The 20465-nt window shown below is 39.8% G+C and overlaps 1 protein-coding gene across 3 annotated transcripts in view; it reads right to left on the reverse strand.

The window, feature by feature from the left end:
• sox5 (SRY-box transcription factor 5) overlaps window positions 1-20465 on the reverse strand; it is a 158064-nt gene that overhangs the window by 54885 nt on the left and 82714 nt on the right. For all 3 annotated transcript variants that reach the window (XM_022671756.2, XM_022671758.2, XM_022671755.2), the window contains exons 4-6: window positions 20156-20242; window positions 13893-14065; window positions 10998-11066 (exon numbers count right to left, since the gene is read on the reverse strand). In XM_022671756.2, coding sequence (XP_022527477.2) covers window positions 10998-11066; window positions 13893-14065; window positions 20156-20242 — 329 coding nt within the window. The remainder of the gene's footprint in view (window positions 1-10997; window positions 11067-13892; window positions 14066-20155; window positions 20243-20465) is intronic.

Below are 20465 nucleotides of genomic sequence, written 5' to 3' on the forward strand. Positions count from 1 at the left end.
GAAAAGGATGCGGAGGCTCAGAAGACGACATGAGAGAGGAACTTTTTTCTCCCCAAGACTTTCATAACCATTGTGAGAGAGAGAGGAGAGGAGAGAGAGAGAGAGAGAAAAAAATATTTAAAGAAATAAACGGAGGAAAAAGTGGAAAGTTGGCAGCAAACTGACTCGGAGTCTCTCGCCAGGCGGCACAGCTTGAACTTAAAGCTTTTTGAACATAATGAAGATGTGCCGATAATTAACATATGTAGTGTGAACAGGTTTGCTGGCAGAGGAGAGAGAAAAAACTCCAAGGTAAAGTTATTATTAGGGAGTAATTAGCTCTGTGAAGTAAATGAGTGGAACAATAGCTGCCAGCATTGACAATATGGCGCACATCTGAGAGAGTGGAGAAGTAGCGGCGGCGGCGGAGAGAGTGGGTCCCACAGCTAAAATCTGTTTCCAGCCATATGCTCCGGCAATTAAAGCCGGGCCTCCGTGACCCGCCGCTGAAGAGGGGACACGTAGCCATACAACCAGTAATTAATTTGTGCTGGATAGTGGCGGACTTGGGCTTCTACTTTCCTTTCTGTGAGCTCGCTGCTCGTAAGCACAGGCCTATGGACGATAGCTGTAGCGGCGGCGGTGGCGGCGGCTGCGTTTTCCGAGGCTACGTGAATCACTGTACTCACACACTGACTCACACTCACTTCTAATCTAATTTTCTCTATTTCCTTGAAGGAGCACTAAAACGTAAACCATATTTTTTCAATAGTAGCTGAAATGTGTTTCTTTAAAGTAATAAAACCTACCAGTCTTGCTTAAAATTATTATAAACCTTTCCAAACCTTAAAAAAAATTGTTCATTGTGTTTTCATACAGGTTTAACTGTGCTATATATAGTATTTACCACCCCTCTGATGACATCCAATTATCTTACCACTATCAGAGGCATACTGTTGCGACTCCAATCAGCTCTCCCTTGTGCCCTGTCCCTAAACCCATACATCACCCAGTGCCCCTCCCAAACTATTTCTTTAATTTTTTCATGTGTTGCTTTGAAGTAATAAAACATAAAGTCCTGATTAAAAGGTTCCTAACCTTTTAAAAAGTGCTTTTATTGCATTTTCATTTTCATTGTTGCCTCTGCAGCGCCCCCACAGGTTCAACTGTGCTATAGGTGAGGATGATGTTTCTGTGTACTTCGCTATGCAGACACTCATAATACGCAAATCAGTCAATAATCAATAATCCCGCCCCTTTGGTGACGTCCAACCATCTGCATCTCACTGCTCTCCCTCTTGCCCTATCCCTAAACCCATACATCACCAAGTATGTGCCCCTCCCAAACTGCTCCAAAAATCAGTGGCTTTAGTTACCCTTTAAGTGGAGGACATTTGAACTACTAGATCTTAGACAAGGCCCAATGATTTCTGTACTTTTGTAATTTGACCTGCATTTTCATAAAAGCACAAAAAATATTGGTAGTAAATTAGCTTAAACACTGACAGTAAATGCAAAAAAAAACAGTGCAGCAATACTCTTCGTTTGGAAACAGAAGGGTTAAAATCTTGATAATTGTCCAATCAGGATTATCTTCCATGTGGTATCTTGATAGATGCAGCCAAATGAGGGCATGCACTGATTTCTTCCTGAAGGCCTTAAAAAGGCAAACATTTCTGACAGAATAATCAACCAATCATAGACATGGATCTACGTTTAGTTGGTGCAATATTGTTTTAAAAATCTCTGCAATTGTATACAGGGTTGTGCATTTTAAAAGCATACTAGAAAATAGGTCAAAGACAGTGTAAGATGACTGGTGACCTCTAGCAAAACCTTCAAATTTTGGGTTTTGGTCACAATGTGAAGCATACTGACACTACACCAATTTATATTTGGGTATATGGACCCTATATACAGTGTTTTAAACTGCAGAGCAACATAGAGAAGCGGAGAAGCAACACAAGCGTAGAAGTATAAATGCCTGAAGCTGCATAGGGCGCTCGCACAGGCTGTGCCATAGACGATGCATTGAATCAACGCAGAAGTGTAAACCAGCCTTAACATTTAGCATTTTTTACATTTCTAGCCCAAATTTAGTGAAATAATAAGGTGTAATAGATACATTTCACTGCCAAACACACTAATACACTACACACACTAGCCTGCTACAGTTAGCAGTTAGAAGTGGCTGCAGGTTGAGTGGCTTCATAAACCATATCCTCATATCTCATATCCTCATATGCATACACATCACCAAACCCCACCCTCCCCTCCTCCCCTCCCGGTGGACTTTGTTAAGTGAGCCCCACGTCGACAGTGTGAAAGATTAATATGTGAAAAGATGAAGCCAAAGCGCGGCACTTCGTTTCTGCCACAGCCACCGGCTCCGCGGGCTCGGTAAATAATTACACACGGATCTAACAGTGCTCCTCCGAGGCCGTGTAACTTAGTATCGCCACATAGATCCTGAACAAGAGGGTGAGGTCATTAGGAAGCATCTGGAATCACATGATGGAGTTCCCTATATTTTCCTATTTTTTTTTGCATCATTCATCACAATACCTAGATTGTCTTCAACAATTCCAACAACAATACATTGAAATTTTATGTTGATTTTATCCTGTCTGTTCTTGAAGATTACTCCAAGAAACTTCTGTATATCTGCATCTGTATAAAAATGACACAATTTTATTCATGATATGGCCTGTTTAAAATATAAGCAGCTACACTTTGCAGTGTATTTAAAGGAGAACTCTGGTGTGACTTTTGGTGTAGAAAAACATGACGAAGAGTTTGTCCAAAACACCTTTTTTTTGCATTACAATTTTTTCTTACATGTTTTTTTATTTGACGCATCTTTGTGTTAATCATGTTTAAATCATGTTTTATCTAGGCTTAATTCTTATTTATTTTTTATTTCCATTTTTACTGCTTCATGTTTTCGCTTTGTGTTTTCTAGTTTGTAAAGCACTTTGAATCACCATTGTGTATATGGGGCATATTTTGCCCCTGCAGATACATCGCTGTTTACACTGTTAGCCAGGCTCAAAGTACAGAAGCTACACAAAAATATGCCCCATATCACCCACTGTAAAGGGTGTTTGAACAGCAGAATAGCAGAATAAAATTGCTGGATTTCAGAAGAAGTGTGTTATTCAACAAAGGTTAGTGTTTTTTTTTTTTTTTTATCATGTTTTACTGCACACAAAAGTCACACCAGAGTTCTCCTTTAAAATAACTGCATATTGTAGCTGCTTATATTTTAAACGTCATGTCATGGATAAAAATGTGTCGTATTTTTACAGATTTTCACACTGGAGTTTAATCTCTTTTATGCTCACAAAGGGCTGTTACCGGGAAGAATGTGTTGAAAAAGAAGATAAAGAAGAAGAAGAAGAAGAAGAAGAAGGCCTCTACGATGTTTTCCGAAGGCAATTCCCTCCAAAATTCTCTCTACGCCTGTTTTCCCAACCCCAGGAAACAAAGGGCCTTGTAGATTTAACCACCAGCACACTTTCAACCATTTTCAACCCAGTTCTGCCCACTCTTCTTCCAAGTACTCTTCATTTTTCCGCTCTTTCTTTTCCGACGGACAGCCCTTTTTTTTCCGTGAGCCAAGGGCACCTTTGGCTGATTAGTGGCTAATGAAATTGAGTGGCGGGCCTGCGCTGGCACTGCTTGCCTTTTATTAGCCCTCCATTAGGCGGGAGTGCAGGCGGTGCGTCAGCCGGCCGCCGTAGGTGGGCATAGCGCAGTGCCCATCTGCTTCGCTGCCTGTGTGTCCTTCCTCAAATAGCTCCTATTAGCTGGCAAGCCGCCGCGGCGGAGAGGAAAGCATCTCCTGCCTACTTCCCCATCGTCACGGAGCTCAGCGCAGGTACCGCTGACCATGACTGACTGCTCCAGATCAAGAGAATGAGTCGAGAAACAAAATGAGGAAAAAGGAAGGATCTGATTGGTCCACCAATCACTGTCTTTCTCTCTCTATCTGTCTCTCTCTATCTGTCTTTCTATCTGTCAGTGGTCTAAAGCGCTGCGACTATGACCAGGAGAATCGCTGGTTCATGCAGCTTGCGGTCATCCAGAGCTGCCAGAGCCCTGAGAGAGCACAGTAGGCCTTGCTCTCTCTCTCTCTGGGTGGGTACAGTACAGTAGAGGGCGCTCTTGTTTCCCCTCATCACCCTCACTCCTAGGGTGATGTGGATCAGCACAAGGCTGCATCTGTGAGCTGATGTATAAGAACCGAGTCGCTGTGCTTTCCGCCAAACATTAGCGCTGTGATGCTACTGTAAAAAAGTTGAAAAGAGGCGGAGTCTGACTTCAAATGTATCGGAGGAGGCGTGTGCTGGTGTTGGAGCATCACTAGTGATAGTGGGATATACAGCTGAGTAGCAGCTGAATGCATGGAACAATTGGAAAAGATAGCAAGACATCCATCATTCAAGTGGTGTTTACAAGACCTTACAAGACGAAACCTTTCTGGCCTCTAAATGGGAAAACTTATTATTAATATTTTTATCATTCCCACTTTAAAAAGTGTAATTTCTCAAGAGTTTCAGAAGATACTATATTTGCCACATGGTGGAACTCATTGAAAAATAAGCAAAAACAAGTTCAAATATTTTTAACTTTTTTCGTTAATTTTAATTTTATAATTTGTGAGAGATTTCTGATGAAACGATTAATGTTCAAATTAAAAATGACTGAACATGAGCCACATCCATCTTTCTTACTTCTGCTTATTGATATAAAGATTTTGGTAACACTTTACAATAAGGGTCACAGTTAACAGTCGTTAAAACAGTAATAAATGTTGATAAATGGCTAAATCATGTTTTATATGGTTGATCATTTATTGATGATACAATATTAGACATTATTAAACATTGCTGAATTGTAATGCTTAAGAATCTACTAATACTGTATATAATTGAGAGACATTAGATTTTTTTTTAAACCAACCAGCAGCCAATGACTGGAATCAATAGCATCCAGTCTCAAACTGCTTTAAACTGCTTTATATTAGGAATAAGGTGATTGGACGGTCATGAGCATCATTTAATGAATTATAAAGTAAACTACAGGCAGAGCCACATCCAAAAACAAACAGATCCAAACATAAGATTAAGCAGTAATAATAATTATAATCTCTTTTTAATTCTAAACTGGCTTTAACTAGCTTTCTATTATCGTTAGCCGCACTGGCATTCAGTGATTTGGCCTCGCCTCTGCTTTTCTTGATAAGGAAGGAGTGAAAAGTGAGAGGAGGGCAGAAAACCCGTGTGAAAAATAGTGCTTTACGCTCGGCGCTCGGAACCAGCTCAGCTGCCGCGGTAAGGAAAAACACCAATTACATTCATTTAGGTGTAATGAGACAAATTAAACAATTACACAGCCAATTGGGTTAGCCGCTCCTGTGTGCAGGACCTGGACTAGCGCTGATGAGTGTGTTGTTTGTGCGCTAGCGGGTCTGTTATCCCTTTTCTTTTCTCTCTCTCCCTCTCTCTCTCTCTCTCTTTCTCTCGCTTTCTCTCCTCCACGAATGGATCAACCCCCTCCACCACCACGGCTACCACCACCACGCATGGGAAAATGAATTTACAGTCCTGAATTTGCAGCCAGCGGCGCTTAACAACCGAGTTGGATTCGTTTAAACTGAGCTCATACGCTGAACCCAACGTGTATGAGCTCCTTCATTGGCGTGTGGTTTATTGGTTTATTGGGTTAGCGTACAGAACGGTAGGTTGAATGTAATATGAAGCTGCTGTTAGCTGCTGTCGCCCCAGAGTTTGAAGACTTAAGGAAGTTAGCTAGTTAGTTAGTTACTTATTTAGCTGAACGTCAGGCGGACGTTGCCTCTCGCTTCTTCGCTACCTCACATTTTGCTCCCTAGATTTTAAATCAAGCCCTAAAATTCTGACCAGACCCGGCCTGAGCCTTTGCACGTTCTACCCGAGCTATAAACTGTCTGTTTTCAGGCTGTTAGAATGAGCGAAATCTGTTCAGAATGATTAATCAATGGTTAATCAACGTTGCAACACTGAAGAAGCATAGACCTGTTATTTAAGGAAAATGTTTATTTAAGAACAGCTACACGCAGCGCTGCAAGTCCCATGCAAACAAGTGAAGGAACGTGATTACAGCATTCTAATTGATGCAACTTTTTTTAATACAGTTTTTTAATTAGTTTTTATTATTTCTATTTTTTAGTTTTTTTATTAGTGCTTCGTTTTTTTTTTGTTATTATTCAGACTAGTATTAGATTTAGTTTTAGTTTTGTTTCATAAAAAAAAAAAAAAAAATCAGTTACTGTCAAACTAACCAACTGTCCACAAAAACTGTAAAAGTCCACAAGCTAGCAGCCTTAAATGCAGAATACATACAGTATAATGTCAGGCTGGTGAAGGTTTTCACAGTTAGCGCTCTTATGCTGCTTCTCAGATGGACTTATAGCTGTGTGGAGTTTATTCCACATACTGTATCTCCTGTTTCACTAAAAAAACACTTGTTTTAATCTCTCTTGTGCTCATATTCTAATCCCATACAGAATTTTATGCAGCTTCCTCAGTGTTTTATGCCGTTATTTCATGGCTAGTGTGAGCACTGTAAACAAGAACTAACGTCACGCGCCATGTGCTGATTTCAGCATAACACTGCCAGCTGTAAAGTGGAAACACAGCGCTTATAGATAAATGAACAAACATATTATTATTCTATCTATCAGATAGTATTCTATCTGTAATTTCTGTTGGTTTTAGTTCGTTTTTTAAACACACAGTATGGTTTCATTTAGTTAACGTTTTTTTTTTTTTTAATAACGTTTCTATTAGTTTCAGTTGACAAAAACGCACTTTTTCACTTTCAGTTTTCGTTATTTCGTTAATTTTCGCTAATAACAGTTAATAACATTGGTTACTTGGCTATATTGTGATTATCACGCTTTATCATAGCTTTATAGTAAAATACAAATAGCATTAAAAAACAGACGTCTACGTCTTAGATTATTTTCTCGAGTCCGACCCGACCCGGCCATAGAAAAGTGATGGTAAGAGAATCTAACTTCTCTATCGCTCACGGTTTGATTTGTTACTTTTCTATATTGTAATTATCATATAGAATAATTTTCAGAACTTTATCAGAACTTTATATAAAATAAAAATAGCATTGAAAGACGCCTACATCACAGACTACTTTCTCAAGCCCGGCCCGAAGAGAGTGATGGGAAATTTTGGCCCGAGTTTGAGTCGGGCCTCAGGTTGGGTCAAGTTAAGGCAGAAAATCTTAAATAGCATTAAAAAACAGACACCAACATCTCAGACTACTTTCCTGAGCCGGCCCGAGCAAAGCAGTGGGAAATCTCGGCCCGACTCAAGTCAGATCGGGTCGGCTCGGGATCGGGCAGAGAATCTAAGCTCTCTATCGCTCCCTAGTGTTTTTCCTTGCTTAAGTTAGAAACTAGTAGCCCTAAACGATGCACGACGTTTCTCAAACGTTTCTGAAATGAAAGGATCTGGACGATGCTGTGCAGGAGGTCCGCTCAGGCCAGCGGTCTCCAGCTCGGCGGATGAAGAGGCCTCACGCAGAGCCGCCGGTGAAACCGAGCCAACGCAGGCGAGGCGAGGCTTCTAACACCGGCAGAGCTTCCCACGGAGCTGGAGGAGGTGTGCTGAGAAAAGCTGCTAATGAGAAAACGAGAGTGCGGGCATGGGAGGAAGTGGCTGTTGCGAGAGAAAGCTTTAATAAGGAGTGGCAGTAGTAGCGGCAGCAGTGGTGGCGGTGGTGGTGGAATTGGCGGCAGTGCGGGCCCAAAGGCCTGCCTGGCTGTTACGCCTCTTTGCGAGCGTGGAAATGTATTATAGATGGCCTCAGTGCCTCGCTGCCTCGCTGCCTCGCTCCTCCACAGGAGCCTCCAGCCACTCGGCAGGTGCTTTCTTTTAATCCGGAGTGGATTGCTTCTCGCGGCTCCTTCGGCGGCAGTGCCAGGGGTCCGAGGAGCGAGGCTTTAATGAGAATCAAAGACAGCTTACGGGCCACACCAGGTACATGTGTGTGTATAAGCACTCTGCCCCTGGGGAGCCTGACGAAGTGGCCTGTGATACGGAGGGGGTATAGAGTAAGTGTGTGTGTGTGTGTGTGTGTGAATGCTTAAAGACAGGTAGCTTTTTTAAGAGTTTATAAACTTTCCAAACAGAAGAAAGCAGGTCTTTTAAAATGCTTAGGAATTTGGTTGTCTAATTAGTTATAAGCTTTTATTATCTTCCATTAGCTTTGTTAGCCTTGTGAACTGTAGCTCCAGTGCAACCTTGGGGCTGTTCAAGACCTACAAGACTGAAGTTTCTTGGTAATTAGAATCCTAATCCTATAGATTAAAGTGTAGTTTGTGCAATTTTCTTTAAAACAAGCTTAAAAAAATAGCTAGAAGTTCGTTTCAGTGTTTGGCTAGCTAGCCAACTTTACTGTTCCACCTTAAACTTGTAAAAATTATGAATTTCTTTGATTTCGCCAAACTGAAAACCTCTGGAATATAATCAAGAGGAAGATGGATGATCACAAACCATCAAACCACCAAACTGAACTGCTTGAATTTTTTTGCACCAGGAGTAAAGCAGCATAAAGTTATCCAAAAGCAGTGTGTAAGACTGGTGGAGGAGGAGAGAACATGATGCCAAGATGCATGAATTAAAAACTGTGATTAAAAACCAGACCAGGGTTATTCCACCAGATATTGTTTTCTGAACTCTTTAAACTCTTAAAATAAATATTGAAACCTTTTCTCATTGTCTGTAAATAAATGCTCTAAATGAGAATATTTTTATTTGGAATTTGGGAGAAATGTTGTCTGTAGTTTATAGAATAAAAAACAATGTTCATTTTACTCAAACATAAACCTATAAATAGCAAAATCAGAGAAACTAGTTCAGAAACTGAAGTGTATATCATCATAATTCACTGTGTAAGTGAATCTCTGTCTGTGGATCTTCTGTCTTCAGTCCCGAAACAAATGTGAGTTCCTCGAGCTGAAGCGAGGCTGATAAAGCGCTGCGATTGGCTGCTAACGAGGCTCTCCTCTGTCTGCTCAGTGTGAGAAACTATTGTTCCATGAGGCTGAATGCAGAGATGCTTGTTTGGGAAAAGGTTGCGAAGTCATGGGAAAAAGGAGCTTTGTTTCTCTGAGGGTCGTTTCTCTAAAGCACCCGAGCGGACGTGTTTTTGGAGCACACACACACACACACACACACACACAGCTGCTCCAGACACACAACATGCATGCACACACACTCACAAAAAGTTACACACACAGAGTTACCAGCATTGATATGCATTTGAAGTAGGCATATAAACAATTATGCATACTTAGACATATATATATATATATATATATATTTTTTTTAAATTTATTTATTTATTTTTTTTTCTTTGCTGTATAGTGTGTTCACATATACACCAAACAAACACAGCTGCATCTCTTACACACACATATATAGACACACACACACACACACACATAGACATGGCTAAGGTCCAGTGTGGGGGATTGTCTGAGTGTGTGTTAGTGTGTGTTAGTGTGTGTGTGTGTGTGTTTGAATAGCTTCAGTGTGATACAGCTTCCTCAGCCAAAGGCTGGCAGGGCCTAGCCTCAAGACTCAAGACTCAATATTTAAGGCTTTAACAAACAAATTAGACTAGTTCACTCAGTTTTTAAGAGGATTCACACACACACACACACACACACACACACAGATAAACACACACACCTACTACTCATACATACAGATATTATATCCTCTATTAGACCAGCGATTGACTGTTGACTGTTGTCAGGGTTTTAATCAGAAAGTGGCGCACCTGTATTTCTCGTCGCCAAGATAGAAACCTGAACACACCTCACTTCCAGACCACCCTGCACTACACATCAGTGTAGGTTTATTCCTACACTCCTTAAAATTATATTTTGATGGTGTAGGTGCAAGGCGTGAAAATAGACTGTTCACGAGGTGTAAGATAGGAATGAGCATCGTGACTCGCCTTGTGCAGAGTTACTATTGCAGTAAATTAATTTGTCCATCAGATTCTATAGATGTTTCAGGATATAATAAATATTAACTAAACATTTTAGTGATCTTTAGCACACAGGTCTATTGCGTATCACAAAGCTAGAAGCTTTGCTATCGTAACGACGGGAAAAGTACACTTTGCCAGTTCGAAACGTGTAAAAGGCATGTACTAATTGTCTTCATTAATCATGGGTGTGGTTAATTTTGGGCGTAAAATAACCTGAAATAAACTATAAATAAACTAATCAGTGTGTCACTTGCCTATCATTCCCTTTAAAAATTCTGTTTAATGCTGATGTAAAAGCTGAATTTGTGTGCTGAGCGTGCACAGTGTGTATGGTGCACCTATTCCATATTCTAGCTCCTACATGGTTAAGATAGGATTGGACAGCTCACTGTTGACTGTTGTCAGGGTTTTAATCAGTCAGTGGCACACCTATATTTCTCGTCGCCATGATAGAAACATCCTAAACGTCGATGTTATTTTAAGGTATGAAAATAGACTGTTCACGAGGTGTAAGATAGCAATGAGCATCGTGACTCACCTTGTGCAGAATTACTACTGAAGTCAATTAATTTCTCCATCAGATTATATGGATGTTTCTGTGGACCAGCTTTAAAACTTAAAGCATAAGTACAGTGGTCAGTTTAGAAGAGCTGTTCAGTGATTGTTCGTAGATGAAGAGTCTGCAGGATCAGCTGCAAGACAGGCCGGCTGATTCTTGTCCTGTGATTGGTGGAGGGGGGTTGATTGCTGATTGGTGGACTGATTTCGAAGGGTTTACGTTGCGCCCTGCTCATGCCTGTCAACTAGAACTGATTGCCGTGAATTCCCATTGTTACACAGTGACGTCACTCATGCATGAACACACACACACACATATATACACACACACACACACACACACATATATATACACACACACATGCACACACATATACACCGAATTGAACACACACCTGGATTTGCTGCTGCAGGAGGTTGATTTTGTGTTGCTGCTGCAGGAGCTGCTGCTGTTGGCGAGCAATCTGGAGGACGAGCAGAAAAGAAAAGAGACATCAGTTTACATATTCAAAAATATATAGTTCAAAAAGTTACAGAATCAGAGTTAAATTCAATAAAGTCAATAAAAAGCATTAAAATATATGTTTAAAAAAAGATTATGTGAAACTTCCTTAAATACAAATAACACATATCTAAAGAAAAGCAGTTATAAAATGTGTCTAGAGGTGTGGATATATCTTAAAATGACAAAATTACATGTTTTAGTGTCTCTAATAACTGTAATATTGTGTAGTTACATGTAATAACACTGTTATATGTGCATATATATGTTTTTAAACATCAGATAAAGTTAAAGTAAATCTCTGATTCATAACGTTGCACAAGTTTTATAGACACTTACTATAAAAATGCAATTACATACCATTTTACATTAAATTACATCACGAAAAGATGTGAAAGGTGTGTTTTAAAGCCAGTGTTAAATAAAAACAAATAAAGTCAATAAGATAACTTTATATATGTGTAAAAAGATTCTGTGAAACTTGTATATCTAAAGAAAAGCAGTAACAAATGTGCCTAGAGGTGTGGATATATCTTAAAATAACAAAATTACATGTTTTAGTGGCTCAAATAACATTATCACATATAATAACACTGTTATATATGCTTGCATATGTTTTTAAAGTTCAGTTGTGAAGTTCTGACTCAACATTGCACAAGTTTTATAGACACTTTAACACTTCACAGACACTATAAAAAGGCAAATACACACCATTTTACATTAAAAAATGTGAATAAACGTTTTAATGTTTTTAATGTCTGTGTTAAATTCATAAAAATGAACAAGATGCTTTCATATTGTAAAAAGTATGTGTAATATATGTGTAAAAATATGTGTAAAAATATTCCGACTACCTTCTTTAATTACAAAGAGCTTATCTATATACAGTATATACAGATAAATACATACACAGATAGCTTCTACATGAATTTATTTGATTTAATTTCAAATTATAAAATATTGGCATCAATAATCCAGACCAATAGACCCATTGGTCTGGTCTCTTATGGATTAAAGTGACACAGATATGAATTTTGTCAAGTTTGATCTTCTTCCTATATTGTATATATAGTATATATTGTATATATAGTACAAATCATACATTTATTCAGCTCAAAGCAAGACAAAAGCCAAATTACTGCATTAAAAATACTAAAAATCACCTCTAAACACACTGTTTTGTATTCTTTTTATATATTTATTTAGTTTTCAGTCGTACAGTGTGTGTGTGTGTGTGTGTGTGTGTGTGTGTGTGTGCTGTGTGTGTGTTTCATTTACTTCACACACAACAAACACTTTTCTCTATGCAAATAGCTGTAGTTTTCTGCCTGTGTGCTGGAGGGGACTGGAATGAGCGTTTCCTTTCATGCACACACACACACACACACACACACACACACACACACACACAGCTAGCTCACATTAGCTCTGTGACTGAGGTTTGAGGGTGTGTGTGCAGGCAGCATCCTGGTACACACACTCTTTCCCCTCCTCACAAAGTGCACAGTGTGTGTGTGTGTGTGTGTGTGTGTGTGTGTGTGTGTGAGTTTGGATTTCCATGCACTCTGCGAGTCAGCAGGGCGTGCTCACCTGAAACAAGACAGTGTGTGCGTGTGTGTGTGTGTGTGTGTGAGGGCAGGACTGTGTGTATTCACAGGTGCAGGACTGATTTGTGTGTAAAAACACAAATTGATTTTCTAAAGTGTATAATCTGATTTATAAGAGTTTTATAGGAGTGATATTAAAAGCGTGGACAGAACTGAAGTAAAAAAAAAAAAAGTAAAAATCTAACTCAAGTTTTTAGTTTTTAAAAGAGTTTGAAATGAGTTAGAAGTGCATCTCTAGGGCCACAATTACACACAAACACACACAAAATCTCACCAAATCTGGTGTTTTTTCAACTTTTCAGACTAGTCTTTTTTACTTTGACATATTGTGTATCCAGCATTAATCAGAACAATTCCAAAAGTGATATAAATGAGAAAAAAACCCGTTTGTCTTTAATGTCAGTGTTAAATAAAAACAAATAAAGTCAATAAGATGCATTAATATATATGTGTAATTACAAATAGCTGGTATGCAGTTCATATAAATGGAATTACCCTCAGTACCCCATTATTACATGTATAGCTCTAATGATATAAGAATGAGTATACTGTTAAAGCATACTTAGATGTAAAGTATACTTAGATTAATAGTGTGATACACTTACTTTAAAAATGCAATTAGATCAGGCCTTGTTAGTCTATTATATTTGAGCTCTTCAGCTCCAAAACCATCTGTATTTATTAAGTCTTACACCCTGCTTGTTGCTATCTTACACCCCGTCAACGGTCTGTTTTTGTGCCTTGTGTCTGTGCTGTTAAACTAGTGTCTAAGTTTAGAAATCTACACTGATGGTCTGGAAGCGCGGTGTGTTCAGGTACATATCTGGAGCTCCACTGACTGATTAAAACCCTGACAACAGTCAACAGTCAGACATCCAATCATATAGGTGCTCCCAGCACTGTACACACTCGCTCATGAAACACACACACACACACACACACACACACACATACACATAACAGTGCAGCGCTGTTAAGATACAAACCTGCCAAAGTCAGAGCTTACCTGGCTCTTAAAGGGAATTTAAGTCTAAGTCTATTTAGTGCTGCGTAAATAAAAGCCTGAAATAAAAGCCTGCACTGGTACAGATCAGCATGCTCTTTCTATAAACACACAGGTCCTGGTGTGTGTGTATGTGTCTATATATATGTGTGTATATATGTGAGTGTATCTCCTGTACCTGGTCCTGCTGCTGCTTGGCGAGCTCCATCTGCTGCCTCTGCTTCTCTATCTGCGAGGCCGCCAGCTTCTTCTGCTCCTCGTGTGCCGCCAGGAGCTGCTCTCTCAGGCTGCTCAGCTGGCTGATCATCCCCATCAGCTGCCGCTCTTTCTCCGCCAGGCTGTCCGGGGTACCTGCAGGGGTCAGAGGTTAGAGGTCAGAGGTTAGCCCGGGGTTCAGGGCACCACATGTGTGTTATCACTCTCGCTCCACCGCCGGATTCAGCACGAGGTCGCCAGGCATTTGATGCGAGGTGAACTTTGACCTGGGTTTAGCCTGAGCTGCCGGGACATATGAGGTGATATATATATATATATATATATATATACGAGAAAACGGCAACAGAGGAAGGACTAAATCATTGGCTGGGTTGCTAATCGACCCAGAAGACCACTAATCACAACACACGTGTGTTTGGGTATGTTTGCAGACGATGCATTGTCCAGAAATTATTGCAATATATATATATATATATATTCCTTGTGTATTTCTGACAGGTACTATCAGTGTAAATGCAAGAGGCAGGGATATATAAGGGTAAATTAAACACTTCTTCCAGTTTAAACTTTATATACCTTTTCACAAGGTAACGTTTGCAAAACTGGTGGTGATTTGTTGCTCAGTGTTACTGGCTTGTGTCTCTTTTGTTGCTTAACTCTTAGCATTAGCATTTAGCTGTTAAGAAAGCTACTGACTTTTTTTAGTAGCTGTCAATCTCTCCTAACACAGACCTAACTTGATACCCCTTAGCATGTATTTATATATGTATATGAATGTTTCATTTAATAAATATATATAGTAGACAGACAGACAGACAGACAGATTCCTATCTATCTAGATAGATAGATAGATAGATAGATAGATAGATAGACAGACAGACAGACAGACAGATAGATAGATAGATAGATAGATAGATAGATAGATAGACTGATAGATAGATAGATAGATAGATAGATAGATAGATAGATAGATAGATAGATAGATAGATAGATAGATAGATAGACAGATAGATAGATAGATGGTGTTTGAAGGTATTTGGTGTAAAAGTTGATGGTAACAGTTCATGTATGCTTTGTTGTTAACTGATACATAGTTTTTGTTTTTTCTGAATTAATTAAATAATCAATTAATTAATTAATTAATGCGTTGGCAACACTGTAGTTTAATATGATCATCAATATATGATAGTAATAATAAATCCTATATAATAGAAAGACAGACAGATAGATTCAGACAGACAGATAGATAGATAGATAGAAAGACAGACGGACAGACAGACAGAGTCTACCTGAACAGACAGATACTGTCAAATATGAATGAAGTGTTTGAAGATATTTGGTGTAAAAGTTGATAAAAGTGATTTTGATTATGCTGTATGTAGTTTTGGCTGCGGTGCTTTATTTTTAATGATATATTATGATATATTGTGCAGTTTGGTTGTGTGTGTGTGTGTGTGTGTGTGTGTGTGTGTGTGTGGTTTTGTGAATTGTGTAGTAGTGTGAAGTATTTTGTAAATGTAATCCTACATAAACACAATAGACTATAACACGAATATCAAATTATATTGAGGTAATGTCCATTTATTGGACGATAGATGAAGTTGATTTAAATATTGTGTAATTGCATAGAATGCATCGAAATATATTGCATAACATGCATAGAAACTAAATTGGTATATGCGTGTTTGTAAGAGTGTTTGTGAGAGTGTGTAAATGTAAGTGTGTGTGTGTTTTAGTCTTTACCATGTCAGGAGACCCAACAAAATGTGTTGAGGTCACATATCTATAGGTGCACCGCCCCCCCCCCCCCCCCTCCTGCACACATGAACACACACACACACACACCATTCACACAATCCCCCTTTGTTCCTTGTCTCTACCTTGAGAGGGGCCGCATTCCTCAATGGGGGAAAACAGATGAGGAGAAAAAAGAGGAGAAGAAAAAACGTGGGGAGTCACAGGAGCTGACCTGACCCCTTGCCCCCCCACAGGAAGGTGAGAGTATGGTCCATTTGCCCCCCCCACTCACCCCCCCCATCCCCTAACCACACACACACACACACACACACACACACACACTCAACAATGAACAATAAAGGCAACTGTCAGGGGCGGCCCATTGGAAAAATAAGCCAGCGGCTGTCCTTAACAGCTCAGAGACTGGGCCTTTCACACGCGGGTGTGGAGCCGAGCCGCGGCGCACAAGAGAGGGGCTTGTGTGGAAAGTGACGGTGCTTCCAGAGGGAGAAAAAGAAATATAGAGAGAGAGACGGGGAGAAAGAGGGAAGGAGGGATGGAGGGATCAAAGGGAGCTTTCTCTCGTTTTCTTGCAGCTGAAAGGATCTCTGTAGGCCAGTCATTCATAGAGGGAAAGTAATAAACCAAAAAGGGGAGACGAGGAGAAGTAAAATACTGTAGGTATTCTTTAGGCTTGAACAGACATTGTATGAATGTCATCTCTATAAGGCTCTATAAAGCATTATAAACATGATTATACATATTTATATAAACGTATAACCTGTAATACCCACGTTTATTATGCATTAATAGCTGTGTTCATGATGTTATAACGTCAATACCAAAAATATATTATAGAATAAGTCATAGTTATAGTCATTTAGAATGTCTTATAACAGGCCTTTATTAATGATAGATGTATGCAGCACTTAAAAATGATGAGTTTCTTTGATTTTACCAAATTAAAAACCTCTGGAATATAATCAAGAGAAAAGATGGATAATCTTAAGCCATCAAACCAAACTGAACTGCTTGAATTTAATTTTTGCACCAGGAGTAAAAAAAAATGCATAACATTATCCAAAAGCAGTGTGTAAGACTGTTGGAGGAACAGTCAATGTTGGCAAATTTGAGTTCGCCACACTTTCGCAAAATTGCACACCAATCAGAACAAACCATATGAATACAAATACAAATACCTTCATTATTGTCATTGCACAAGTACAATGAGAAAACATAAATAATAAATAAATAAGTAAAAGATGTAATAAAATATGCATATGCATGATGCATAGAAGAGTTCAACTATGCAATATGATAATCAATGCATATTTATATTTATAATGCATTAAGAATGTCAATCACTATGGGGTAGAAGCTATTCCTAATTCTCAATCTAGCAGTGCGGGTCCTAAAACTCCAAAAACGGCATCCAGAGGGATGTAAGTAAGCTGAAAAGTTGGTTAAGGGCAGGAATCACTATGATCACATTGATGGTGAGTGTCTAAAACACAGAAACTGTTGGACACACCCAGTATGCAAATAGATTGTGACAGAAGCCAATGGAAAAAAGCTCCCAATGGCAAAACAGACTAAACTCAGTTATTATAAGTTGGTTCAAAAAACTTAAAGACCTCAGTTTGTATTTATTACAGTATATGAGCCCACAAATGTTCAACTATTGTTTAGAAATATCTATAATTTTATGTAAAACAGACTTAAATAATAGAGATCAAACAGCTTCTGGGTTTACAGTGAACTCTTACTCTTCTAATACTCTTCTACACTGTAAAGCCTACTGTAAATCTACTTTTCTATGAGTATTTAAAAAAAAAAGTTGAATGAAGACTAAATACAAGTTCAGGAAAATATTCATTTTAAATATATGCGTATATGTATTGGTTAAGTTCATTGTACTTAAAAAATTATATCACATGAACTTAAAATTTATTAGGTAATCGGTTACAACAAAAGAAGAGTTTAGTCAACTTATCAGGTTTTACAGTGTAAGAATAATCTGATATTGACATTTTTTTTACAGACTTGGACCATTGTTTCTTGTTTGCTTCTTGTTTTTACTGGTAATAACTGCAACGACTGCAAGTTCTAAGGGTTAAACAAGCAGGAATTATTACACACACACACTCACAATAAACACACACACACACACACACACAACACACAAACACAACAAACACAAGTCTCATCAATCAGGCCCAATGGCTTTTTAGCTTGGCTGTTGAGAGCATAGGCCGGGATCAATAAGCAGTTTCCTCTGCTTCCAAACATCCTTAGGCTACTTCTGCAGGCCGCCTCATATCACAGTCCGCAGTAATTAACCAATCTGTAACAACGTAATAGCTGTCGAGCAGCCCTCACCCCTAATTAATGACCAGACTTAACAGATAACTCCCCCAAGCACTGAACTGAGAGAGAGAGAGAGAGAGAGAGAGAGAGAGAGAGAGAGAGACTGAGAGAAAGACTGAGAGAAAGGAGAAAGTCTAGCCTCAGGGCGTTCAATCACTTGGTCTCTTTCTCTGTTTCTTATAACCAGTCTTTCTCATTCTCTCTCTCTCTCTCTCTCTCTTTTCCGGAACTGATCTGATCTCTGACACGCTGCTCTCATGTGATGCTACAGAACATCCAGCTGAATTGGCCTCAGAGTGGATGGATCACGTTCTTTCACAACTCTCCCATAATCTGGACAGCGCTCAAACATTCCTGAGCTTAAACTTAGCATAGACCTGGAATACACTGTACCTTATACACACACACTCATATAAACACATACACACACTGAGTAGCAGCCGCCTGGTTGGTCTAGTGGGAAACAAGTGACGAAAAAAATAAGAAACCACTTAAAAATGATGAGTTTCTTTGATTTCACCAAATTGAAAACTTCTGGAATATAATCAAGAGGAAGATAGAGGATGATCACAAGCCATCAAACCATCAAACCAAACCTGCTTTTTGAATTTTTGCACCAGGAGTAAAAAAAGGCATAACGTTATCCAAAAGCAGTGTGTAAGACTGGTGGAGGAGGATGCCAAGATGCCAAGATGCATGAAAAAAAAACTGTAATATTGATTTCTGAACTCTTAAAACTTTATGAAAAATCAGGAAGACGCTCCGCTCCACTTTAGCCTTAGCGGATAGCGTAACGTAGCACAGCATAGTGCGTTCCTGCTGCACTCGAGTGGCCGAACACCAACACGGTGTATCATTAGCCGCGTTAGCGCTAACAGCCGCTTAACAGTTGCCTAGCAAGTATACACCCCTTGACCCACCTCAGAAACTAGAGAAAACTGCTACAGGAAGACGTCTGGCTGACCCACATGGAAACAGCAGCTTTAGCATTTAGCACTTTAGCTCTTTAGATTAACATGATTGATAAGATCTGAGTCTCATTTTCAGCAGAGAAGAGAAGAGTTAATCTGACAGGAGAAGAACTGCAGTAATAAAATCATTAATGATAATAAAGATAAATATAAACTAAACTAAAAAGCAACACTGATACTGGAGTGTTTTACTGGAGCGTTATGATGAAACTGGCACTCATCAGGAACGCAGCCTCGGAAAGTTAACAGCACTTTAGATAAATGCTAAATGTTAAATGCTTCGGGGAGTTTTTTTTTTTTTTGGAAAAAAGTACTTCCACGTTCAATTTTGTTCACTTTTGTTCACTTTTTGTTCACTCTGGCTCAATAATTAACATTTACACCACATAATTAGTTGCCCTGTGAAAGCCACGTGCTCACAAGTTAGCTGATTTCAAAGCGTCCGCGCTCAGTGAGACTCTGGAGACGCTCTGCTCCACTTGTAGCTTTATCAGATAGCGGATAGCGTAGCGTAGCACAGCGCCTTCCCGCTGCGCTTGAGTGGCCGAACACGGTGTATCATTAACCGCGTTAGCGCTAACAGCCGCTTAACCGTCGCCTAGCAAGTAGCAGTACACCCCTACCCGCCACGGTAGCTCATTAACCGACCAGACGGCAAGGTTAGCGATGACGCTAACCTTCGAGCGTGCACCGTGCCGGATATAAAAGCGTGCAACTTTGGCGTGACAAAGAAACTTCTGCACGATGGTGACATCAGCAGCTGTTCTCCAGCACAACAAGAACAAGGCGGCTGGTGTGATAAAGGGAAGAGAGCTTCCTTTTATATTCGGGGAAGGCTGGGGAGCGCGCGAGAGAGAGAGAGCGAGAGAGAGAGAGAGAGAGAGAGAGAGAGAACGCAAATCAATGTGTTTCTGCCGGCTTCCATTAGGTGGAACAAAAAGCAGGTGGCACATTTACCGAGCGGCTAATGCGCTGTGACTGACTGTGCTGTGGAGGAGCAGGAGTGCAACAGGGACGCTGTAGACGCTGTAGAATAATCACACAGAGACACACAGAGACAAAAACACAGGCAGAAAAAAGGAAAACACACGTGCAACAGTGCAAAAGTGCAACAGTGCAAATGTGTCACCAGGTGAATCCTCCACTTTACCTTTGATCTCTCCAAAGTGACCAGAGCCCATGGCCAGCAGCTTGTCCTTCCAGTCCTTGGATAGCAGCCTCTCAATGCTGGGGGCCTCTGCAGAGAAAGAGAGAGAGATACAGAGAGAGAGAGAGAGAGAGAGAGAGAGAGAGAGAGAGAGAGAGAGAGAGGTAGAGAGAAAAAGAGAGAGAGAATTAGCACAGGCAGGCCACATCACAATAAAGCTCATTTAAAGTCCATTTGCTGTAATAAAGGCTCGTCTCTCTAATGGCAGCAACAGCGGGGTGGGAGGAAGAGAGGATGGATGGAGAGAGAGAAA

This window comes from Astyanax mexicanus, chromosome 2 (assembly GCF_023375975.1).
Source record: "Astyanax mexicanus isolate ESR-SI-001 chromosome 2, AstMex3_surface, whole genome shotgun sequence".
NCBI lineage: Eukaryota > Metazoa > Chordata > Actinopteri > Characiformes > Acestrorhamphidae > Astyanax > Astyanax mexicanus.